This window comes from Ambystoma mexicanum, chromosome 5q, assembly GCF_040938575.1.
Source record: "Ambystoma mexicanum isolate Mex_15411 chromosome 5q, UKY_AmexF1_1, whole genome shotgun sequence".
Taxonomy (NCBI): domain Eukaryota; kingdom Metazoa; phylum Chordata; class Amphibia; order Caudata; family Ambystomatidae; genus Ambystoma; species Ambystoma mexicanum.
Window position 1 is genome coordinate 278,168,403 of NC_090933.1, and position 26,573 is coordinate 278,194,975.

General features: G+C 48.1%; 1 protein-coding gene across 1 annotated transcript in view; it reads left to right on the forward strand.

Moving 5' to 3' along the window:
• RTTN (rotatin) overlaps positions 1–26,573 on the forward strand; it is a 2,784,523-nt gene that overhangs the window by 2,565,212 nt on the left and 192,738 nt on the right. The window contains exons 41-42 of the mRNA XM_069620779.1: positions 6,915–7,117; positions 16,101–16,206. Coding sequence (XP_069476880.1) covers positions 6,915–7,117; positions 16,101–16,206 — 309 coding nt within the window. The remainder of the gene's footprint in view (positions 1–6,914; positions 7,118–16,100; positions 16,207–26,573) is intronic.

The following is a 26,573-nucleotide window of genomic DNA, read 5'->3' on the forward strand; positions in this document are numbered from 1 at the left end:
CTTACTTATTTTCACCTTCAGTCCTGTTCCTCTTTCAAAGGCTCTTGAGTTTTAAAGATGATGCTCCAATTTTTCAACTGGTCTTGACATTTGCTTTTCTCAAATGAATATTCTGTAAATGGTATGAGACAGCCATGGTATCAAGTGATGAGACAGACAACCGAGTGGGAATTTCATATTTGGAATCTTTATTAAGTATCGCGATGGGTGTAATGACTAACTTGCCCTATAGCTATAGTGGGAATTGCCCTATTTATTTTATTTATTTATAGGACGTTTGTATGGCGCCTATACACAAGTGTTTCCGTGCACCACAAGACAACGTTGCAGAAGATTTGGGGGTGAGGGGGACATGGGAATCACAACAACAAAAAACGCTTATATTGGCCTTGTGACAATCCTACCGTGCAAGTGCTTGACAAGGTGGTAAAAGCCGGGGTGGGGGAGAGGTGTAGGAGTGGGGTGCCCCCAGGGAAGGGGCCTGGCAAGTGCTGGGCGGGCCAAGGTGGCAAGTGACAGGGGAAAAAGGGGAAAAGGGAGGATGAATGTGTTGGACAGGGAGGACCAAGTTGGACTAGTCTGGGAAAGGGAGCCAGAGGATCTGGTCCCTGTAGGACTCTGAAGGGACCAGGCCCCAGTTGCAGCTGCAGAGGGAGAGTTAGCATGGGAGTGGGAGAGGGAAGGAGGAGTATAAAAGGAAAGTCTTGAGAAGTTTCCGGAACTTAAGAAGCTCCGGCTCTGAGTGGTGGTGGGGGGGTGTTCCAGAGGGAGGAGCCAGCTGAGGAAACGGATCTACTGCCCACTCTCTGCTTTGAGAAACGTTTGACCTTCAGAGAGTTGAGCCAGAGGACCAGAGGACTCTGACCGGGAGGTATCTAGTCTGGGAAACCTGGATGTAAAGAGGTCCCAGGCCCCAGACAGCCTTGTGGATGATGCAATGGGTCTTGAATTTGATCCTTGCGGTCACCCGGAGCCAGTGGGGAGATTTTAGGGCTGGATAGAAGCTTTCCCTGGGCTTGAGGCCAGCGATAAGTATTGCAGTTCTATCCTGGATCAGTTGAAGGGGGCAAAGGGAAGAAAGAAGCAGATTGAGGAAGAGGCTGTTGCAGTAGTCTAGCCTAGAGAGAACCAAAGCTCAGGTGATGTTGAGCTTCTGGGGGAAGGTGAGGAAAGGTAGCATGCCCCTGAGAAGGTTGAGCTGAAAGTTGGACTTCTTGGCAATGTCTGTGATGTGTGGGGAGAAAGAGAGAAAGGAGTCAAAGATGATCCTAGGGATTTTTGCTTCACAAGTGGGGGAGGGGGAGGGGCCCCCAAGGAGTCTGGCCAGAGAGTGCGGTGGCGGGGGTAAGTAGCAGGCGTCCCAATGAGAAGGATCTGTCTTACCAGCATTAAGGCAGAAATCATTGGCAGAGCACCATCTCTGAATATCACTCAGTCAGGTATGAGGGAGGAGGAGGTAGGTGATGGCAGCTTGACAGAGAGCTGTGTGTCGTCTGCATAACACTGGAAATTAGGGGAGAAAGTGGAGCTCAGCTGGGCCAGAGGAGCCAGGTAGATGTTGAAAAGCCATGGCAATAGGATACAGCTCTGAGGGATGCCACAGGTAGAGTGTGGTGGAGGAGAGAAAAGGACCCATTTGCATTTGGGAAGGTCTGTTTGAGAGGAAGCAGGTAAGCCCTGCCAGTGCACTGTCTGTGATGCCTACGGTAGCGTGGAGATGGTTTATGAGGATGGAGTGGTTGACTGTGTCAAAGGCGGAAGAAAGATAAAGGAGGATCCGAACAGAGCGAGTGTTAGAGTCCAGGTTAAAGAGTAGGTCTTTATGGGTTTTCAGGAGAGCCGTTTCTCTGTCTCTGGCTGCCCTGAAACTGGACTGATGGTCCTGGAGGTAGCCAGGGTCAGTTGGGGGATGACCAGCTTCTCCATGAGTTTGCCCAAAAAAGGGGTGATAGAGATAGAGCAATAGGTAGCTGGGCAAGAAGGGTCAGCAGGCAGCTTTTTTAGGAGAGGGTGCACAAGAGATTGCTCAAGGGGTTGAGGGAAGGAGCCAGTGGCAAACGAGTGGTTGCAGAGGTCAGCCAGGTCTAAAGGCAAGAGAGGTAATGCGGTCCTTGATGGTTCTAGAGGAGCAGGGGAGCACCTGTTTAGAGGAGACTTTCATAGAGCGGACAACTCTAGAGATCTCATCTGGTGCAATGGGAGACGAGAAAAGGAAGGGAGTCTGGGGGTGGTGGGGGTAAATGACAGAGCAGAGACGATGTCCAGAGTTTTGGAGGAAAAGTGGGCGACCAGTGCAGAGCAGAGGGCCTGGGAGGGAGGAGGAGAGGAGGCGACTGTGGTAGGATTGGCAAGTTTCTTGCAGAGTTCATCCTTGTTATTGGTGGCTCCAGAGATGCAGGCTTGGACATGACCCCTCTTCTTGGAGCAAATGGAGAGACAATATTGCCTTTGACAAATTGGCCTGCTGCCTACTCCAGAGGATGAGCTAGATGCCTGCCACTTTCGCTCTGCAGCTTTGCATTTGCGTTTCAAAGTGGCCAAGTCAGAGTCATACCAAGAGTTGCATTTGGATGCAGTCTTCATGTGGATCCTTATGCCAGGGGCAAGGATGTCCAGGGTGTTTGAGATTGAAAGGTGGAGGTGATCTAGTCCAGAGTCAGAAGGAGAATCAAAAGAAGGGGGCGGTGGAGGGATGAAGGATGAGGCAAATGCAGCTACTGACACACGCTTCATCAGTCGAATGACGGAGAAGGAGACTGGGAGTGTGGGCGGAGGCATCATCAGAGGACAGGGGAAGTGAAGCTGGGAAGAGAGGAGAGAGTGGTAATGAGATGTTTGGAGAGAGGGATGTCTGTTTGGATGAAGGCATCCTTATTGTATCCAGCAGAGTTGGTTGGGCCAGAGGGAAGGATAGTGGGGGAGAGTTGAAGAGGTCGCGAAATAGAAAAGTGGCCACATCGGGAGAGTCAAGATGGATGTTAAAGTCCCCAAGGAAGATAAGTGTGGGGGAGGAGGCAAGACGAGAGGAGGACAGATCGCCCCATTCTGAGATGAAGAGGGAGGAAAATCCAGGAGGCCTGTAGATGGTAGCAAGAGTAAGAGAGAAGGTAGGCGGGACAGAAAGCCTGCAGACTAGGCTTTCAAAGGATGAGTAGGTTTGAGTGTAGATGATGGAGGCAGGAACCCACTTAGGCAAGATCAGAGCCTCTCCGCCACCAGGTGGGGAGCGCCTGGCATTGGACAGGATCTTGTAGTCCTCAGGGAGAAGAGTGACGGAGCTGGCCTTGAACCACGTCTCGGTGAGAGCAAGGACGTCAAAGTCATGGTCTTCAAGGAGGTGACAGATGTCAGGGGAGTGTTTGAGAGCAGAGCAAGAATTGAGGGTAGCTAAGTGAAGCATGGTTGCCCCCTTTAAAAGATTTGCGATTGGCACAAGGGTGGTGTGCCATCACTGGGTGGGGGGGGGGATGAGTGATGGAGGGATGGCAGGAGAGGGAGCGGGGGAGTTGGAGAGGTGGAAGAGACCTGTCAAGAAGGAGAAGGTTGGACTGAGAGCCTTGGGCCATGATGGTGCCATTGTGATAGACGGTAATGGTGCATTCGGAAGATGCAAAGTGAGCCAAGAGCACTTCCCATCTGGTGCCGGCAGTAATGTGTAAGGAGAAGAAAAGGGAGAGGACAGAGACAAGTTTCTTTCTTCCAGACTTTGTGAGAGTGGGAGGATAGGTGATGGAGAAGCAGTTAGAAAAGATAGGCGAGACGGAGAGCACTGTGGGGGCAGAGATAGGTGGGGAGGGGAGGGTCAGACGATAGCAGGGGAGAGGGTGAGAAGCACTATGCAAAAGTAGAATCCCACCAGGTGGCCAGGCAGACAAAAACTATGAGCACCCTGGAACTGCCCAGATTTACAGATCAATAAGAAATTGGAAAGCACACCTAAATTCGAATTAAGCCAGAAAGCACTAAACACAGAACAAAAACGGTGGATGCACAGTTGGAAGCACACCTAAATTTGAATTAAGCCAGAAAGCACTAAAAAGTGGTACAAAATGGTGTGTGCACAGTTGGAAGCACAGCTAAATTTGATGGAGCACTCAAAATAGTACACTAAGGGTGGATCCACAGTTGGAGGCACACCAGAGAATAGAAAAGAGTTTTATATTATTTGTTTACTTTTTCTTTTTGAAGCAGGGCAAAAAGAAAGCAGTAGAGAAGCAATCAGTATGAGGCATATCAAGATGCAAAAGTACAGATGGTGCAGAGATTAGACGTTAAAGATTAGGCAGGTAGGAATAGGAACAGACAACAATTTGAGCCATAGTTTCCAAGGAAGGTCATACGATCCCTATTGCTCACCAGGGCAATTTGAAGTCAAGATTTTGATCGTGGTCATAGAGTACAGGGGACCAATTCTGTGTTAATCATTAGGGAGCGTTTCAGAGTAGCTACAGGGAGGAGTGCTCCCTCCATAAAGGGGCACTAGTGTAGGCCTTGGAGGGGGCTGGCGTTTGACTGCCAGCTCCCTTGAGTGGGCAATTGAAATATGATGTTGGCCCAGTCAGTGAGTTTGATTAACGGCAGTGCAGCATGGCGGTCCTCGCTTCAGGCGACGAGCATCTCTGCAAAATATTTGGGCCAGAATCAAACAGCCCAACTGGCCTTTGCAGGGAATGCACACACTATGGCACAAATTCAGCCGTGAAATGTTGCAGTGGTGTAGAAAACGGAGATCAGGCAATTACAAAGTATGCAGAGCGCTTGCAGCTCCATTTCAGTACAGATCGTGCATTCCAGCACACAGTGCCCATCAGGGCTTACCTTGCGGCGTGTTTATGTGAGCGCTACTCCAGCAACCTCATGGCAAGGATTAGGCCACTGTTTTCTCCGGGTCGGTAAAGAAACTAAAGAAAGTCTATATCCATAAGCCCTAATCAAGTCTGTCTGTGTCAAAACCTATGCGTGCCCTCACATCTAATACAGAAATGTAGTGTAGGGATATTCTAACTCAAATAGTGTTCAAAGTAAGTCTGGAGCAGGCTCTAGCTCCCTTCGCAAGTTCAGGATACAGATCCAACAATTTTAGGATTCATATGTTCCTTCAGGGTTCCCTTCCCCAAGCTTAAAATACTGGTTCACCAAAACAATGTTCCGAATGAGCTCAGGGTACACTTCCCCAAGGCTCGAGCACAGCTTCACAAAATCAATGTTCGAAAAGAGCTCAGGGTTCCCTTCCCCAAGCTTCAAGTACAGCTTCACAAATCCATGTTCTACACTCTTCAGCTTTATCTTGTTTCAGGATGGCTTTCACACTTCTCTTGGATTTTTTGGGGCTTCCTGGTGTAGCCGCAGTTCTTAGGCCATACAGCCCACCAATTACAGGTCACGCAGCCAGTTGCCCTTGTCCAGCTTTCTGCCACCTTGGTGGTTTACAAAGACTCACAAGTTCATAGATTGATGATTTGCCTTCTTGCTACCTCTTTAGCTCTCTTTTCCAAAATGTACTTTGTTGACTTTCATTTACAGCCTTCATTTTTATTCAGCTGACTTTTTCCTGCTCTGTATTTTGCTCACACTTCACTGGTTCCACTCGGCTGCTCATCCACAGCTTTCATTCACCTATTCACAGTGTTCCACTTCAGGTTACTTTCCCAAAGTTCTTGGTTAATCAGAGACTTTTGAACAGGTACTGCTCCAACGTTACCACTCTGATATAGTGTTTCTACAAAAACCCTTTCAAACACGTGGTTACTTTCAGTTCGTTCCTCTGCTTCAATCGGAGACTTTTGAGAATGTGCCGATTACACGCGACCACTCTGACACAATGTAACTCTGTCTTTTTCATTTGTGCATCGGGTTTCTCACACTCCTTTGAAACTCACTGGTCGCAGCGTTCTTCTCCTCTTTCCTCGTTATGATGATTTCTGTAACTTGATGTCGGGGTCTCAGCACCTGCCCTTTGGACACCCCTGAATTGACCCCTCCATCTAAGCAATGAGCATTTCTTGGCCATAGCAAAGGGACCACCACATTCCACTGCTCCCTTCTCCTTCTTCCGATCCCTGGAGACACAACTCCCTCGCCAGACAATGACACTCTGCTGGGCTCTGCAGTCCTTCATCATCTCAGCTTCCCGTTCTCCTCTGGCTTCCCACAGGTTGGACTGGCCTTTCTGCTGCCCTCTCTTCCCTGCTACGTTCCTCTCTCCTTTTATACCCCTTTCACCCATCAAGGGTGTTCAGGTGTGCATCTCTTCCTGGTTTTGCCTGACTCCAATGAAGTCAATTACTGGCACATGCCTGACCTTCAGCCATGTAGTGTTCAGTCTCCCTCTTCTTCGTCCCAGTACTATAGTGGTGTTTCCAATAGGAGGTTTGCATTACTCATAGTTGTCTTTGTCGTCGCAGTACTTGAAGTAATATTACAGGGAAAAGCAGGAAAGGACTGACAATATCCTATAAAGACAGATGGAGGGTCTGATAAATCAGTGTTAGGGTTGGGGGATACCATGTCTCGCCTTCAGGCCCCCTCTCACCAATCGCCAACGACCCTCCACCCAGGTGCTCCTCCCTCACAGTCCACCCCCAGGGTTGGGATCCAAAAGTGATGGCCCTTCCCTGGCCACCTGAACAGAAGATTCCTGGGGAGTAGATGTGAGAGTATCTTCAGGTTTCACTCATAGGCTATTAAACTAATAGACTAAAAGGAGTTACTTTATCTACAGGACATTCACACTTGTCAAATTTCCCAAAATGTGTTCGACAATGGGTCTGAGTTTCCCCAGTTGATTTTCCCCAGTAGACCTTTCCTAGTAGGCCTCTGCGACAATGTATGTTTGACCAAAGGAGGGCAATATTGTTAAATTGTGAGTCCTTTAAGTATTACCTTTCTTAATGTAATAATTTTGTTTTTTTTAGAGACCACATCTGAATGTGTTAATTTGTCAGACACATCACAACAGTTGTGCTCAGCCTGTTTGCAGTTCCTGACTGGCCTCCTTGCGGAAGAGGGAAAGCGTGAACTCCATGATGAACAAACTTCTTGCGAAATCCCAACATTGCTCTCACTTTTAGATGGGAGTCCTTCATCGGGAAACAGACTATGTGAATTATTACTTAAGGTGTGTATTTGTGACATTTAATGCTTTCAGCAGTGGAAATGTGCCTTTATATGTGCATATGTTATACTTGTTACTTCTCTCTGCAAACTAGATGCCTGAAATGTAATCAATGTAATGAAATTGTTACAAAGTCCTTGTATTGTGCAAAATACGTTCACATCTTATTGCATCATTCATGTATAATAGACCCTGAACGCTAGATACTTTTTATTGTGCTGATTGAAAACCTTCTTACATAAGGAAATACTGCTGGTTCTTGTCACAAAGCTGAGTAAAATCAGTTTGAGACAGACGCAGACGGTTGTGATTTTAACAGATATAGATGTATGTTATGGATGGTTACAAATACTGGGTCAACTTTGTAAAATACAACACAGCAGGATGGGTTCTATTTAGGGTTTGAACTACAGAGTATCTCTGTTTTGTTTTCCTCAATACATGGTACCTTCTTAGAATTAATTGTTGCTTTTCAGTCAGTCATAGTGTGGGGGTTTGAGAATCCCACACTTCTTTATAGACTTCGGGTCTGTTACTTCTGGTCCGCTGCTTCTTGTTGTGGACTCTTATGGGAGCCCTCTGTCAGGGTCCCTGGTCCCTTGTGGCCTTGCATGTGAGGCCAAAGTAGCTGTAGGAGTTTGGACTGGACTGGGTGTGGCCAAGTCCCAGATCTTTCACCAAGAATCTGGCCACCTATGCTGTTCCACATGCTGTCTCTTGCTGCATTCTGATACTGCCTCTTAGTTCCCAGACTCTAATAACACCTTATTCTTCTCTGCCACTACTACAAGTAACAAAAGTCTCATGCCTCAAGGGGCCTCTACTACCCTCTTCTCTCCGCTCTACATCCCTGCATGTGCCTTTTCAACACTTTGTTGTGTGCTTGTACCTCCACCTGGTCTGGGTAGTAGCTTGCCTTCTCCTTCTCGTTAACGCTTTGTACTTCTCAGTCGTCTTTCCTCTCTTCCTCCTCTTCTCTGTCACCAGCCTTCTCCTCCCGGTCAACTCCTACCGCTTCATTAGGTAGGAGTCCTTTCACAATGAGAGTAGAATGGCCCTTCCCTGACCAGGATGCATCTTCTGGCCACCCTCTCTCTGCCTTCCATTTAGTCGCCACTATTCTATGTGGTACTCTTGCTGGCTAGTTCATTGTGGCAGATTTCCTGTGGCTTTTTAGTTGTGGCCTGTGCCATCACAGCATCCACAGTTGAGCTAGTCATAGGAGGATTTTTTCTTCACAAGCTTTCCGATGCTACTGAACTTAAACCCTATCAAAGCTTATATTGATGATCTGATCAAAAATAATGGTGGTTCCAGAGCTTTGGAGGCCCTCTCTCAAGACCCTCTAGGGATTCCTTACTTCATTCATCCTGGCAGGGCCTCCGCGGGTGCTCCTGGTTACGAAGGGAGAAGGAATTTCATAGCCTCTTTCTCAACCACTTTCCCTCCCTTTATTGAATCAGGGACTCCTACTTTTCCTTCTCCACAGAATGATGCTGGTGAGTCCTTATGTCCAGATGACAGGAATGAGATGCTTCCTCCAGCAGGGTAGGTCAAGATCGACTTTCCAATTTGATTGGTTTTGTCAAAATTCAGTGCAAACTGAACTTGGTATATTGTCGGGGATTCTTTCGATTAAAGCTTCTTAAAGATCGGGGATAGACCTGAAAAGGGATATGCTTGCTGATGCAAGGAAGATATGCACCAAGCCACATTCTTTCTCTACCACAAAGAAGAAATTGATGTTGGAGACTGTCCTCTGACAATTTCCTCTGATGTCATACCCTCAACCCTCTTCCTCCATTGTGGCTGCCACCACCCTGTTTTCTAGTCCCTTTTGTTCATCCCCTGCCACTGAGATTTTGATCAAGGTGCTAGAGGCAATAGGTATATCATGGCCAGCTTGGTCTTCATTTAAGACAGGCTAATGCCGAAGTATCAGAGGTTGTGAAGTGTATTTCCAGAATTCAATAGGTTAATTCCCCCGCCCCCTCCCCAGGAAAAGCTGGAATAGTTCACAAGTGTTTGGCAGGGTTATTGCCCAGTACCCCCTCGAAGCAGAGGCCCACCATGTCGGAATGATGTGTGTAGACAGGCATGGCTTTTATGCCATCAAGTTCACCAAGGATGTCCCAGGATGACCTTCCCGTTGATTGGGTGAACCTCTTCCACAGCTTTACTGTTGATGTTATCTCCAACGTCCTATCTACTTCCTTCTTTCTCTCCTGTTATCCTCCTTTGAGCCATCTTGCTCATTCTGTTACTTTTCTTCTCTTTCTTGTGATTCACCTACTCCTTACTAACCTCCATCACCTCCTTCTCATGTCCTTTGTTGGCCTCTTCTCTTCAGCCTCCTTTGTCCAAATCCACTTGACTTTCACCTCCAAGATTTTCCAAACACCCACACACTGTTTAAATACCAGTAGTTTGTGCATGGGACAAGCCTTTGACCGACAAGTAATTGGAAAACAAAGAGAAACTAATCCCACATAGTGCGAAAGTAGAAACAACTGTGAGGCTGGCAAACGTCAACCCGACGGAGGGATACCTGCAGAACGGGATGAAGCATGATGCCCCAATGAACATTGTGTTGACAAGAGTGAACCCGACAGAGGGATGTCCAAAGTGGATTGTCTAAAAGGACATTAAAACTTGTGTATGTGACAGGTGAAATTGTTTAGTAAAAAGCCATAGTGAACCCGACAGAGGGAGGTGAACATTCCAAAAGGGCCTGAACCTGGAAGAGGGGACTCAGGGGTGAAAAGGCATCACCTAACGTACATACGGAGAGGAACTTTTTTTTTGGTTGTTTTCAATACTTATTTTGTGTATAAAATAGACTCAACCAAAGAAGATCCAGATACCTGAGAGCAGAACTGTAGTCTCATGCTGGCAAAGCTCAAGAGTGTGCTGTGCTCAGGAGTCCTGCCTTGTCCCGTGCTCAAAACGTGGGGGAGGGAGACCCCGGCTACCACATCCTGACTTATCTTTTTGTGAACACTTGTTTCTTTCTTATGAACCCTATCCCACACTCTTTTTGTATTTAGTTGTAAGCATTGGCAATATTTTTGTTTAGTATAGGTCCTTTTATTTGACAAGACGCCACTAGGACTGCCTTATTATTATTTGATGGTCGTAGCTTACTCTCATCTGAGATTTAGGTTTAGAGCGTTTTTCCAGCCTACTCATACAGTTTAATGTACACCCTTAAACTGTGATCACCTGTGTCTGTCTTTACTGTTGCCACCATGAGTTCCTTACATCCCCCAGCGACTCTTCTAAGCACCCTTCTTCCTCCAGGAAGCAGTCATCACAGTCGGTCCATGATCATCTCCAGTGGCTCACACTTGCATAGTTACTGCCACCCATTGAATCCTCTACTGCCAAGGAATGGGACAGATTGTGGCAGCAGATGTTTGATATCTTTGCCAAGGCACCGGCACCAGCAGCACCACCGCTTTTTGTGAAGCTGGCAGAGGTGCTTATGTGGACTGCAACTGGACGATTGCTGCCTTTGTTGCAACCCCACTGGTGGACTCCACTCCATCCAGCCACCAAGCGGCTCCGCCTTCAGGCATCAACGCTCTGGCAGCACTCACCTGGATGCCATTGTTTCCTCTGAATATGTTCCTCTTTGGAGAGGGCAGTATATGTGAAAGATCTGAAATCGTTCACAAGGAAGGGGATGATATTCCATTTGGAAGAGTTCTTCGTTAGGAAGTGGGTCTGGAGGATATGGCCTTGGACTGCCAAAGGGCAAACGGCTTGGACACCTCTCCCGGAGCTTGCTATCCTTCTGGCACCAGGTGCGATTATGCCTCACACGTCCTTCTAAAAGCTGATAGTGAAAGTGGTGAAGACTTTGGGTCTGGTTTGCCCGAATTGGGCCAAAGGTTTAGTTCAGCTACATGCATGTTACTGTTCATCCCGACAATTGACGACATGCAGTGTTGGCATGAGAGAGTTTGGCCTCAAACACTGTGGTCGATCAGGCATTGCGAAGAACCATCTCCATGCTCTCTCTGATCCAGGTTTCCTCACGCCAGATCTTGGAATTGGGCCTTCACATGGCAGGTTGTGTGGCATACTCCATTGGTATGGATGCATGGGCCCTTCAAGTCGTAACTCAGGGTTACTGCCTTGTGTGTTTTCAGTGCCCTCCAGACAACCCTCCTTACTTGTTGGAGGAGGTCCATCAGCTTCTGATAAAGGGAGCCATCAAGCTGGTGCCTTGCATAGAAAGAGGGTGGAGTTGGTTCTCCCTTTACTTTTGATCCTGAAGAAGGATTGGCCCTTGCGTCCCATCATGGATCTGAGGCTCTTGAACGTATACCTTCTCAGGTATATATTTAAAATTGTTACCTTAGCATAGGCATAGGCATGATTGGTTGATGTCGCTAAATCTCCAGGACACCTACTTCTATTTGCCATTCCATTCCATTCATAGGAGTGGAGTTATCTGTGTTTCGTGGTAGGGTATGCCCACTACCAGTTTGAGTCCTGCCAATCGATCTTTCTTCAGCATCCAGGAACTTCTTGAAACTGTTGGTTGCAGTTGCGGCTTGTCTCAGACGGGAGAGAATCTCTATTATCTCTTCTCTGGACTATTAGCTCATTCGAGCATGCAACCCACTTGTGGGAACATCATTACTGCACATGCAGCATGTTGGACAGTTTGAGCTTCTCCTTGAACTTTAAGAAGACCCATGTCTCTCTGTCACAGTCCCTCTGCTTCATCAGAGCATTCTTGGCCTGGGCAAGGGCTTCACACTTGAGGATTTGGTGGCGAACATCTTTCAGATGGTACATGTTTTGCATTCTCTGAAGGCATCATGAAGTAGACACAAACAGGTTCAAGTTTGATTCACAAATGTTTTACTAACTTAAAAGGCAGGATGAAGTAAGGCCTAACTTGCCCTGTGCTAAGGTGGGATTTCCCTACCTAAAGAAAACTAAGCATAGTCTGTATCAGGAAGTGCACATTAAATGACTGTCCATGTCCAACACCTATACTTGCCCTCACAACTAACTGTATTAATGTGCAGGGATGTCCGAATGAAAATCAGTAGTGTTCAGAATAAAGTTCAAATCGTATTCAGTTTTTGGCTTGTAATCCGCTTCCCCAAGTTCAAAAACAGTTCACAAGGCACCGGGGTTCCCTTCCCCAAGAATTCAAATCTTCCAGCTTTTCAAAAACCGCACAGTTCATTGGGACACTTCCAAGCCCTTTTGATATTGGTACTTTTTACCAGTTCACTTAGGCAGTTCAATTTATTCATCTCAATTGCTTAACTTCAAAATCACATAAGATGGATACTTTCAGTGGCTTTTACATACATAAAGGGGCACTCCGTCTAGGCCAGTTGTCAGACCACACGGTCCACCCATTACAAGTCAGGCAACCAATACCCCTTCTTGGCTGTTTTCCATCAACAATATGCCACTGCTTCAATTTAACAGTGAGGCTTGATCTATTCACCTGTGTCACACTCTCCTGACACTGTACCGTGACTTGTTTGGTCACCATGAACTTGTTGCACTTTATTGTATTCTCCTGCCTCTTGACAATATGGGTTTCCTCATAACAGGCAGTACCTTGAACTCTTTTGGCTGTTGCCAATGTACGTTTTCTCATGTAGTCTTATTCCTTAAATTCTATTAGCTATGGCCAATACTTGGTTTCTCATGCCATACCCTTCATGGTATTCTCATGACTTTGCCAATACGTGTACCTCAGATAATACAGTTCGTGGTATGTGCCAAAATCACAAACTTTCTTTCACTCCACTCAATATTCACCAGTGCTCAAAAACTTGCTTTCACTCTGTTCCTTATTCAAAAGTACTTATTATTGCTTTCATTTAGTTCGGTATTCAAAACAATGTTGATTGCCTGATTTGCATATTCCCCTGCCAGCCCAGTGGTTCCACTTCCTTGCACACTCACCGGTTGGAGCTTACGATGCTGCAAGGTCCTCTGCCACCACAGGCTCTCGCCTTCCCGTGCAGTACCTCTCCTTCTCCCAGCGGCTCTCCGTGGCGTTGCTCCTCCAGTTATGCTCCAACTGCAAGTCAAGACTCTTGCGACCGCTTCGCTCTGTCACGCCAGTCTCCCTCTGGCAGTCTGCTACGGGTCTCTAGCGTCCCTCAGATTTGCTTCCTGCTACACAAACTCTACATCTTTGAACGGGTCTCGAGCATTCTGCCTGCCGCACCGCGGATCCAAAGTTGCTTTCCCAGCTGCTGCCTCCATTTCTGTAATGTTTCCACCTTTTAAAGTTCCCGACCTCATGATTGGACCAAAAAGGAATAGACCGCTCACTGCTGAAGCGGTAGTCCTACCTTACTCTTGCTCTCCTCCTCCTCATCTCAGTACCCAGTTGAGGTCTACATGTGTGTTCATTATTAGAGGATGTGTTGCTCTAGTTGGTCGCTTCCTTGTCCCAGTAGATTATTGTTGTTTCTTGGGGAACGTTTTAGGGGAAGAACAGGAAAAGGGCTGACGATAGCCTATGAAGGCTTGTGGGATGGAGGGTTCATTATGAATAGGAAATGGGGATACCATGTCTCACCTATGGACGTCCTGTCCCCACTCCCCAAGTTCCCTCCACCCAGGTGATCTTCCCTTGCATATCCACCCCTAGGGTCAGGATCCAAAAGGGGTGGCCTGTAAAAGGGGTTAAATGGGTAAAAGAAATGAGGGCGCCTTCAGGTTCCTCACAGTACCCATAAGCTGCTCCTGGCCTCCATCTTTCTGCATTTTCTTGGCCTCATGTCCTCCTGTATCCCGCTGTTGCCAGAGGCTCGGTTGCACTTAAAATCTCTCCAGCAGGTCCCTCAATATCTGTGGTCTCAGTCCCAGAACAATATGCCAGACTTCTTACAGATTTTCGGACAAGGTGTCTCTTGATCTTGTTTGGTGGAGCCTGCAAAACAAATTGCTCTGAGGGGTATTGATTCTGCAACTCTTGCCCTAACTTTGGTCACATACGCATCCTGAAGGACTGAGGAGCTTACCTGCTAGATCCTAATGGTGAGTGGAGACTAAATGGAGACTAGACTCAGGTACACATCAATTTGATAGAGTTGTGGGTGATCAGGCTGGTCTCATTACCTTCCTTCTGTCTGTGTGGGGCAGTAAATCAAGAAGCACGGTGGTGTGGGGTCTTCACCTTTGTGCAGAGAAGCAAAGAGACTGCGGTTCTAGACTATGGCAAACGATGTGTTTCTGATGGTTGCTCATCTCACTGCTACATTATTTCGAAGTGTGGATGCTCTGGGCAGAAAGACTTTGCCCTTCCAATTGTGTGAGCTCTGCCAGGACGTTCTAGGGGAGATCCTCCCCTTGTGAGGGACTCCTCAACTGGACCTCTTCACTACCAGTGTGAACAGGACAAGAAAGTTTGTGTGATTCAGTGAGTTTCCTCAGCAGGAATCTCTGGGGCAAGCAATGGTGGACAGATTAAACGTCAATCTTCTCTGAGTTGTTGTTGTACCCTGCCAACCTGCTAGCTCTCAGGAGACTTCAGCAGTTCGGGTCCATGTTGATTCTGACTGCTCTGGACTGGACTTTGAAGATGTGGTAGCTGGAGCTTCTGGACATGTCTATCCGCCCTCCCTGGCACCTTCCAGCAAAGGTGGACTTGCTCTCCCACTCAGGGGGCAGGTCCCCCATCCAAGCCCCAGCAGTGCCTGAAACCTCATATTTGCCTATATACGGAGTGGGTTTTGTTGCATTACATCCTGTATGTTCTCCTTTACACGGCTAGGAGGCTGACCACCAAGTCTAGTTATGCGTGCAAGTGGTGTAGATTTTTGGCTTGGTGGTGTTAGAGAAAGTTCTATTCCCTTTTTTCTGTCTTACTTCCTCCATACTCGATTTTCTGCTTTCCTTGACCTGGGCAGGCGTGCAGATTGCCACTGTGAAGGGGTCCCTGGCTGCCATTTTGGACTTTAAAGAGACCCCTGAACAGGGCTTTCTTCACTATCCTTACTGCTATGCAGTTCCTGTAGGATGTGCAGCTACTTTTCCCCCACACCTGTTGTTCTAGCGTCAGATTTGAATTTATTTTGCCATTTCCTAATGGAAGCTCAACTTCAGCCTCTGCATGCATTTTCAAGACTGGTTATTTTCCTGGAAGACATGGCTTTGGCGAGATGGGTGAGGAAACGCTAGGTGTTGTCTCTTAAACCTTCGCCCTTGGTTTTCTCCATGGAGAAGGTGATTTTGAGAGTGAGATCGTCTTTACTGACAAAGGTGCTATTGGATGTTCATCTCTTTCAGAAGATCACTCTTTTTCAATGTTTTCCTCCACCTTAGCCCTTTAAGATGGAGGAGAGGTTCCAGTCGCTGAATCCTGTGCAGCCCCTCAGCTATTATGTATCTCGGAATAGAGACATCAGGAAAGATGACCACCTCTTTGTCAGTTATGCTGGAAAGGCACGGTTGTTACTAAACAGACCCTGTCCAGGTGGATTAATCTCTGCATTTTGGAATGGTACAATATGGCTGGGAAGGAAGTGCTTGCAGGTCTCAGTGTCCATTCAACTAGAAGCCTATCTGCCTCCTCTTCTCTGCAGATGGGTTTCTGGCATCTGTCATGCAGCTATGTGAGCTTCACTGCACACATTTGGCAAACATTACTGCCTGGAATCCTTGTCAGAGTCACTTTGACAGAGCAGTCCTCCAGAGCATTCTGGTGTAAGTGGTGTTTTTAAACTCCAGATTTAGGTATTGATAGGGTAGCCTATCAAAGATGTGTGATGCTTGCAACTGGTGCAAAATTAAATTCCAAAGACTGCTGGCACTGAATAGAGAATATCAAAGATTAGGTATTTGTGGGGAAAATGATTAATCCATCAGAAAGAAAATTACAGAAAGGTGAGTAATTTGTTTAGGCAGTTAAGCCTGCACATATGCATCCTGCATGGGTATTGATCTCGATAAATTACAATATAGAATTTGCTGTGTTTTCTATCCATTTCAGAGCTATGAAGGAAAGTCCTCTGAGAATGTGTTGAAAAGAATGTCTGCATCAGCTTTAATGTCACTGTTGGCTGTCAGCAGAAGTGCCCAGAACCATGCTTTGGAAGGTGAGTCAGTGCTTGCACATGTATAGTGAGTGCTATTTCTGTTGAAAAACAAGTGTTTGTGTGTTTGGGTTGTCTATACTCACAGACTCGGCTTTAAAGTGCTAAAGAATTTGTACATTTTCTAGTATTGCAGATACATAACAGATAAGCAGTATACCAAATTGTTTTCTGTTGGCTGCTGCATTTGTTTAACGTACTAGATAAAGGATCGTAGTATCCAATAGTGTCTGCACCTGCTCAGGCACCGTTTGAAAGGCTTGTGTTTTATTGTAGCTTTGCAATGTTTATTCATGTTGGCATTTATACTATAACATTGTTTATGTAATGGTCTTCCCTGTGGCATCAGTACGAGCATGTAAAAGGAAAAAGCATTTGCAGCTCAACTTTAATACATTGTAATGTTTGAGCTGTAATGTTGCTTCGCCTGCTGCTAATCAACGTAAAGTGTAAATGCTAGCCCCCCTTACTAGAATTAATGTATTGAATCTCTAGGGTTTTATTTTTTTCTGAGAAATGTATAGTGATTTGTCGATGAGGATGAGATAGTTGGCGTATTGTTACTGAGTTCGTATGTCTGCCTGCATGTTACCTAATTTTCTTAGAGCAGACTTTAAAATGTAATTTTAAGTGATGGTGCGATTCCATTATCCGTTTATAAAAAAGGAAATTGATTGGTTGATGAGCGATGGATAGAAGGGCATTCTCCATATCCTCAATCGATCAATAGGGATTTCTCCCACTTTACCCCATTTCAACAGGTAGCTGATGTTCCTCTCTGCTGCTGGAACACCTGGAGGGTCACCTGCTGTTTTCCCAGACCGGTACTTCTAGGGAAAGCATAACCGCATTTGTCGGAGCCTGCATTGTGCAGCCTTCAGCTCTGAACAGTCACACAAGCGGACAAAGGTGGCTGCAGATTAACTAACGACTGCTCCCTGGTTGTGCACATCTTGTCCCTTGGACTGGTGATTGTAGTGAGGCGGAAGCACGGCCAAGACACCCTCACTTCAGTGCCCTGCTGGACTCTAGGTCCACACTGCTCTAGCGGGAAAGTGGGCCAAGAGGGGTTTTGGAAATCTGACTGGGCCGCTGTAGCCACCAATAGTACTTTGACATCAAAATCCGTTGTACTTCGGGACCAAACAAATGTAGCATATGGTGACATTGTAGCTGTCCCTGGGAAGAATGATTGTACCCATTCATGGGAATCATGGGAAACCTTGGGAGACCGAGAGAGCATTTTTCAGCCGGACTATCTACTGTACTGCACCTTTTTGATCTGCACTGAGAGCTCTCCATGGCACAACTACTAGGTCCTAAAATGTGTAGAGCAAGAAAACTAAAGTGCACTGCTTGAACAATACACTATCTAATAGGTCAATTGATTCAGTGATGCTGAGTTCTATGGAGAACAAAGATGAAAGAGAGATGCACATTTCTAATGGATTCCTTCCCCCACTGATTCCTCATCTTTGATATCTATCTCCCTTTGCAGCTGTATTGTAGTAACTTTTCTGCCACCAAGGAGGTACAACATGGCTCCACATAAGGTCAGCCGTACATCTCTATGCGCCCTGCACGGACATGTACTTGAGGCGAGTATATAATGAGGTTCCCCACCCCGTGACCATAATTACTTTTTTCCATGCACTCTGCTTGCTTCAAGAACATTACTTTGTTTGAAGTTATTTTCTTCTCGTTTCGCGCCATGCTGAATCTGTCAAAGTCCTTGGATTTTAAACCTTGTGTCCTCACAGTATCTGCCTTGGAGAACACAACATGCAGGATTGCGGGTCGTTCCAGTCAATGCATCCCAAGGCACTTTGTGACTGTGCACCAAAACTATTCACCTTTCTCCACAAGGAGAAGGGAGACAGACATCCATTCAAGGGCACAGAGATTTGAACCAAAGAACGGTCTCCTCTCCGCAAGAACAGATAGAAAAGAAGCACTGGAAGAGGTCTCATTCCCTCAGCGGTTCTTCAAACCACCATTCTTCTTCTTCCTTGATGTAAAGGAATCCCCGCTCCCTGGACTCCTCAGAGCAACATGCACCTTTCCCCCACACAATCCATTCCTGAGGAATAGGAAGACTTTCGGTTGAAGATGCTCCGCATTTTCACCAAAGGCCCTGGTGTGGAAGGATGCCGCCTCAGTGCTGGCGGCACGCTGCCTGAGTCCACTGTGCCCAGATGAGCCTACAGAGACTCCACACGAACCAACAATCGTATTCCTTTGGACTCGGTCACAGCTAAAACAAGCCAGCATCTTTCTTGGATGCACCGGTCTGTCCTCTAATGTCACTCTTTCCGCCCTAATTCCTCTTTCCACTGTGCCCTTGGCACAGAGGTTCCTCTGGAGTATGGTCTGCCCCCTACAGGCGCATTTGTCTTGAATGCACGATATTTATGAAAAGGAGGGAGCCCCTGTGCTCTTGCAAAGTTAGGGCTTTCCCTGAGGAATTTTATGGAGAGGAAGTTGACTTGGTGGGTCACTTGCAAGATGCAACTGGTCTGGACACTTCACCAGAGTTCAACATGCTCTCTGCTCCTAACTGGTGCTGCCTCGGGCCTCTTTTCAACACCTGATAGCTAAGGTGGTTGAAACCTTACAGTTATCAGCACCTTCGAGACCCAAAGCACAGTTCGAGCTGGTAGATTGTCTGGATGAAGGTCCACAGAGAGAATCCTCCCCCCGGGAGACAAAGCACCAGTCATGGAATTATGATCAAAACCGGCCCTAGTCCCACCTGTAGACTGGATCTGGCCAAGAAGCAGAGGATGTCCCCTTCTGATCCGCTGTTTGTTTTCTCATGCTTCCCCAGAAGGCCTAGTTGTCCAGGTAGCCACAGGCAATGTGTTTTTCCCCCAGACTGGGAGAGCAAGAGACTAGAGGCCTGAGTAAGAAAGGTTTTTGGCTCAGCAGACCATCAACCGCTCTTGTACCTTGGCCAAATTGTCTTTTGGTATTTGGTCTACAATTTCAAATGATGCATTGCAACTCCCTGCAGGTGACATAAGGGAGGGCTTTGAGCCCCTGGTAAAAGATGGCTAGGTGGCTTAGCACCCGATGCTCCAATCAGGACTGGATATAGCCCACTGTGTGGCTAGCACAATGGCCACTGAAACAGTGTTGAGGAGGAATTCAAGGCTGAGGACCTTAGGTTTTGACCTGAATGTCGAAGCCAAACTCCTGCACATGCTGGAACCAAGGCCAATGTGTCCCTCCAGGGAAGTTTAAAAATTCAAAAGTGACTGCAAAGTCACTGGGCATAGTGGTTCAGCAGCAAAGGCCTGCTGTCCACACATGCAAGGGTAGCTGTTTCCGACATTTTTATTTTTATTGCATTGTGTTATACAACCTTTAAAATTTAAACTTGAAATTCATCACCACAATTAATGTTTTTGCAGAACACATAATTAGATATATATCAAATAGACAGACAAAACTTACAAAAACGTAAAAAAAATGTAAACACCACCTAAATTTGCAATACCGAACAAACAAGATGTAAGAGAACTAATGTGCAATATAGCAAAGGATACAACTCATGTTGTGCAAATATGCAAATGTCATAACCTACGCATGATGTGCAAATATGCAATTGTCATAACCTACGCTAGCAAAATTTGAATATAATCTAAAACTGATTGGTTATCACCTAGAGTTTGCAATGCCACTTCACCCACAGGGGCAGAGGACAAGCTCCCATCAGCAATTAAGTCCAGAGCCATCCAAATAGAGGTTTGGGCAGAGGTGCTCTTAAAGGTGGCTTGTCAGCCTCCTCTGTGCCCTCAGCAGCCCCATGTGTGAAGCCCCTATGAGTCAGACTTACACCACTCTTCCTCTACGTGGGGCAGGATTTCCTGGTTTGTTAAGGAGAGTGGATTCTTACCACATCCAACACCTGGGTCCTATAGGTCAGTCATCAAGGATACTGTCGCCCCTTTGCTCAACGCCCTCCAAAGCATCCCCTGGCCAGCCAGTGCATTCGACTAGGCCCGCTCCTGTTGGACGAGGTTTGTCAACTTCGAACGGAAGGGGCCATAGATGTGGTACCCCACTCGGTTTGAGGCAAGAGCTGGTACGCAACTTATTTCATGGTGCCGAAGAAGGATGGGGCCATACATCCCATTGTGGATCTGCAGTTCTAGAATTTGTACTTGCTCAAGGACAAGTACAAGATGCATACTCAGGCTCAGATCCGTCAACCCCTTCACCTGCAGAACTGGCTAGTCTCACTGGATCACCAAGATGCCTACTTCCATTTGCACTGGATCACCAAGATGCCTACTTCCATTTGCACTGGATCTCCAAGATGCCTACTTCTATTTGCCCATCCACAAAAGGCAAAGGAAGTACCTGAAAAAGTCCTGCCATCCAGTCGATCTTTGGCACCCAAGGTGGCCAAGGTGCTGACTGTGGAAGCAGAGGACGGCAAGTCAGCGCCAGCTCGAGCACGGAACGTCGCGGCCCTCGGAGTGCAGCCCCGGGGCGAAGCGGTTGAGGAGGACTCCGGGACAGGCGCAGGATCCCTCAGACGTCCCGCACATAGCCTCCGAAGCAGGCCCCGCTGGGTTGGTGTGGAGGAGCGGCAGTAAGAGCTTGCCCAACGCCTGCAGTGAAGCGGCCACCTGGCGGTCTCCCGGCGGCTCAGGGAGGAGCAGAGGTACGGAGGAGGTCACAGCGGGAGGGTAGAGGGAGGCGCCTGCGCGCCGGCTCAGCCTTCCCCACCTGCACTGTGAGGCGGCCCTGACGTGGTGGGGACCCCCCGGTCCTGGAAGATCTGGCGCTGCTAGTCCGGCTGCAACGGCAGGGCGCGAACTGCGCCATCCCCCTAGAAGAGAGCGCGGGACATTGGGAGCGTGCGGCTCCTTCATGAAACGGGCCCCTGAGGTGTGGAGGCAGGCTATCCAGACTAAGGAAGGACGCCGGGGCCCAAGCTGGCTTATACTCCCGCAGGGGGGCCTAAAGAAAAGCTCCTAAAACAGCGTGCCCTCGGAAGGCAGGCTCAGGCAGACGAGCATTGGCAGCAATTGGAGCCCCACCATCATAGTGTGGGTTTGAGCAGCACCCCCTGGGGCTTCATAGAATATCTCATCACGCCACCCAGGGGTACTTCTGGATAGGCCTCACCTTACGGCGTACCCCACAGCAGAGCTCAACAGCTGGGGCTGGGCAGCCCTCGGGACGGCGGAGGGCACAGCAGGCTTTGGGGACTGCGCAACGAGGGGGCATCTCCAGATGGACAGCAACCCGGTCCACATACCGAAATAAACAGATCTGGTAGCGGCGAGTGTCCCTGCAGTGAGTCAGCACCCTAGCATGCTGAGAAGTACATTACCAACGCCTCCTGTCCCCTGGGGGTCCCCCGCAGTAGCAAGTCACCCCCCCTCGACTCACCTGAGGTCTCGGTGGCAGACAAGCTGCCCCCCCAAAAGTCAGCCACCAGTACACCCAAGAGAGGCAGCCTGAAATGTTGAGGAATAGAGTGAAGGACACGCCAGCCTCTGGGAAAGGCTCCAAAATGGAAGGCCCTCTTACAAAGATTTGGGCAAAAGAAACTGAGGCGTCAGAGAGCCAAGAGATGGGAGACTGGTCATACAATCAAGCAGCACCCTCCTCCCAGGAGGAGCAAGATAGGCCAGTGTCCCAGGCAATGCTCACACAATTCATGGGCTTATTGGTCGACAAGATTACAGCTGTGGGGCAGAAGCAGATGGACAAGCTGCGAGAGGATCTGGCAGAAGGATTAAGAGAAATTAAAAGGGACATCAACAAAATTAAAGAGAGAGTAGACACTAATGTGCAGGCCATCCAAAAACTGACAGAGGAGGCAAGGAAAATCGACTATCTTCTGGAAACGTTAGCCGCGGCTACACAAAATCTCAAGTTACATTCTGAAGATCTGGAGAACAGGCCAGGAGAGCAAATATTTGAGTCAAATCCCTGCCCGAGGACATTCCAGATCAGGAGCTAACCCAATAACTCAAATCAATATGTGCTGACCTCCTTGAGTCTGAATCTGATCCTGAGATGCAATTTGACAGAATCCACAGGGTGGGCCCGCGCAGACCGTAACCAGGTGAAAGGCCGAGAGACGTTTTGGTGGCCTTCCACAACTACGCCATAAAAGAGAACATTCTGGAGAAATCCTGGAAGGCCGCACACATCACCTACAATGGCCATGAAATCTTCTTGTGTCAGGATTTGGCACAGATAACTCTAATCAAAAGGAGGCGAATGGGTACTGTTTTGTCCTAATTGCGATCACAACAAATTTGCCTGTACTACTATGTCATAGGGGTAGCAGTGGCGGAGCAGCCAGGCTTATCTCAGGAGTATATGAGCAGTAGCAGAGATTACACAAAGGGACCAAAATTACTGTGACTCAAGCAAACAGTGACTCAAGGTTTCAGGTAGAAAAATATAAGTACATTTATTTTTAAACCATTTATTATAAACACTTCTATTAAACTTCAATAAAAACCACACGTTAAATTTATTACAACTGACCACTTTACTTTGTGCAGTAAGTCTCAAGGTAAGTACCCTGTATTGGAATAAACCGGTATTAGGCACAAAAACATGTTACCGCAAATACGAATGCGATAACTTTTTGACAGTTTGGTCTACTAAACAAACGCGTATTCGTGAGATGAAATGCTACCGGAGCAAAAACACACTTAGCACCTGAGATACCCTGAGATACCCAGAGGGAGTTGGAGGCAAAAATCACAGGCAATATTTTGGTTAGGCAGGCAGAATCGAGAAACGCTCAGACAGGAGTTCAAAAGTGAAAGGGCCGGAGCCAGGGTCGAAGACACCGGGGCCAGTTGCCGAAGATCACATGGTCTAACAGTTCACGATTCAACGGAGCCAAAAGTACTTGGCTATTGTCAATGTTCGGAAGCAAAAGTTATAAGGAGGAGGGAAGATAAGGTCAAGCCTTGGAAATGAAGAAAAGGGGATTCACCCATTTTCCTCAACAGAACACAGTACCTTGTTCCAATGATGCAACTGGTGCCCTGGCAGTTGTTCCTGTTGGTTTCCCGCAGACCCACGATTCCTGGAGCTTCGTCGAGAAGGACAACGTCTGAAGGGGGTCTGCACCACACCGGGATGAGGCCGGCAGCAGTGACACGGAATAAAAGGTGCGCTCCTTAAAAACAGGAGAGGCTCTTCAGGTGGCTATCCGGACCACTACAGCAATGTGCAGCGATTTCGACCACGGAAGAGGATCCTCTGGCTGTAGGAGATGAGCTGGTTATTGTCATGACCTTGTCCCCCTCAAAGGGGCACAGGCCCTGGTGAACCCTTTTGGGACCTCCTCGGATGCCCTGGAACCAGTCCTGGCGCTGCTGGCATAGGAGACGCTCACTGGGACGGGCTTCCTATGGCCGATGGGTAAGCATGGCCGCCCCCATGTGGAATACTAGAGAACTGTATGCTGCGGTCTAGCTTTCAGGGTGGGGCCGCCCCAAGGGCACCTGGGACACTACCTAGCTATTTAAACCACGCCCGATCAAGAGCACGCGCTTCGCGTTATTCTGCCTTGCTGTGTGACGCTCATCCTGCTCAGCATCCTTACCTGCTCAGCTTATCCATCGTCTTCGGAGCCTACCCAGGCCTGGCCATCGCCAGACTCACCAGTTCTGCAGCATCCTCTGACCTCGGAGCACCAAGGCAAGTTCATCGCCATACTCACCAGTTCTGCAGCATCCTCCGACCTCGGAGCACCAAGGCAAGTCCGTCGCCATACTCACCAGTTCTGCAGCATCCTCCGACCTTGGAGCACCAAGGCACGTCCATCACCTCTAGTTGCCGAGTTCTGCAAGACAAGTTGGCAGTTTAGTCATTTGCTAGGACGTTTCCAGTGCCGCAAGGCGACTCTGCTTACCTGCTCGAACAGTCTTCAGCTTTCTTCGCGACCTCCACCACCTGCGGCTAAAACAAGAGTTAACTCATGCAAAAGACTTATTCTCATCAATAAAGACTTTACATTAAGACTTACCTGGAGAAGGAATTGCAGCCGGTCTGAACTCCGGCCCTCACCAGTGAAGTAACTCGGCGGTACGGACCCAAATCGACGCACCCCCGCCCCGAGTGGCAGGACGGAGAGCGCATCGTTAATATCAAAAGGGTGAGAACCGTCCTTAGGGGACCTGCACGAGAACGCGGGAGGCGGGTGACCTAGTAGGAAATTATCTAAGCTGCCCCTCCTGTCTTCTAGAGCCGAATCCGCTTATCCAGAGGTTCCGGACGAGAGAGGAATATGGAAGAGTCCTCAGCAGTGTGTCTGGAGACGCCCCCGTGGGAAAGAACAGGTGAGCGTTACAGTTATCCCCACCAAGCTCAAGGGAAGAAGACTCCGGACTGGATCTTCTCTGAGTCGTTGAAGGGCAGATGGCTCAGGACTGCAGCAGGGATTCACCGGGATGGGGTAGTTGCAGCAGCTGTCGTTCTCTCCGCTTCTCTTCGGTTCCTTGTAGTTCCAGTGGCGACTCTCTGACTTCTAGCCCAAGAGACCTGCCTTTTATGCAAAAATCCTCCATTTACGCAGCCTAGCTGTCAATCACCCAACAGGGGTGTTGTCCAGACCGGACAACTACCCTGGACAATCATGACAAAGTGCGACTTCGGTTTCCTAGAATACCCTGTGCAGGGGTGATTACACCCCTCCCTCACATTCAGCCCACCTAGACACCCAGGCGCCTTGAGGAGGGCTTCTGGGCAGAAGCCCGCCAAAAGACAGTGAACAAAGAAGGCAAACCTAGTTTGCCGCGCAAAGTAAAACACAAGAAGGACTTTAACAAAAAGAAATGGCGAATAAACCCAACCGGAGCCACAAGAAAGATGATTTGGTCAAGCAGGTTTATGTTCGAGGCTAATAAAAGTTAGGGTAGATACCACTGCCACCAGCCAAGTTTAAATGTTAAAAGAGCGAAACAATGCTCTAGGAGGTACAGATAAAAAAGGGATACGAGTTAACCCTTTCCAGTACTCCATGGAAGATAGGGCGTACTGGATCTGTGGTAGATTGACTAAGTACAGTTAATGGTAACTTTACCCTTTTCTGGGGGACAGTAGTCGCCTCAGAAATGGAGTCGAGGGAAGTCTCACAGACAACCCTGTGCCACGGCACTGAAGGTGCTGTGTGACACACACAAAGAAGGGGGCTACTGAAGTGGTGTACTTCAGAGACCACAATCACAAAAACAGATGGAAACACATAGCAAAACACAGGTAAGAGTGGGGGAAAAGCTCTCGCTCCTACCAGGTGGAAAGAAATAAACTCCAGAAGTCCAGCAAAGCTGCTGGGGGACTCACTAGGGGAGGGAAATTAGCCATAAATGAGAATTCTCCCTAACACCAGGCATCCTGGGAAGCATAGTCATTTGATTAAAGCAGCATGCTGGCTGCCTAAAACCTGGAATGGATCCGGAAGGGAAGTAGCTTGGAAAATAAGGATTTAGCGCTCCCAATTCACAGCACTGTAGCATAAGGTTCGGAAGGAAAGTCCAGTAGGGAATAAACCCCAAATCATGCCCCCAAGTGGTGGGAACGGGAGCGAAGGGAGCGAATCGTGACAATGTGTGTTATGTTTCAGGTTGTTCATTAGAGTTTGTTATGCGCAGCAGGGAGGGGGGGGCTGGGGTCTTGGAATGGGATCGGGAGATCCTGCCTGGCATGGTTCTGGGTTAGTTATAGTATCCGGCTCTCGTCTTCGTATTACGAGGGGGGCCTTGTGCCAGCCGGACCCGCCTGGAGGCGGAGGTGCGGGGTGAGGGGAAAAGGGGGGGAGGGGTAGAGGGAAGATCAAAGAGTCCCACGTCAGAAGCTCCTCCAGTAGGGTGCAAGACGAGAGTAGGTGATGTTGGGGGATTGGCTCCCACCGGGGCTAAAAGTAAAATTATAGTCTCCTCACATGACTAGCACAGACTTATTGAAGCTACTATAATTAAACATAAACGGGCTCAACTCGCAGGTTAAAAGGAAGAAGGTAGAGCGGTTTCTGAGGAGGGAACAAGCCCATATAGTAACTTTATAAGAGACCCATGTTCATTCTAGAGACACGCAGAGGAAACAATTCCGAGGGTACTCAAGAATGGTTCAGGCCACACAAGCAAGCAAAAAGGGGGGGGGGGTTTGATCGCTCTCAAAGATGATTTAGACTTGGCCATCACAGGGACGCAGAAGGACAGCCAGGGGAGGTGTTTAGCGGTGATCCTTGAGGGAAGGGCCGAGACCTTTACGGTAGCAACCCTCTATGCACCAAATCAGGCTCAGGACTCTTTCATTCAAAACTCCCACTCCCGCCTAGGGAAATTTTCCAGGGCTAACATTCTGCTAACGGGAGACTTTAA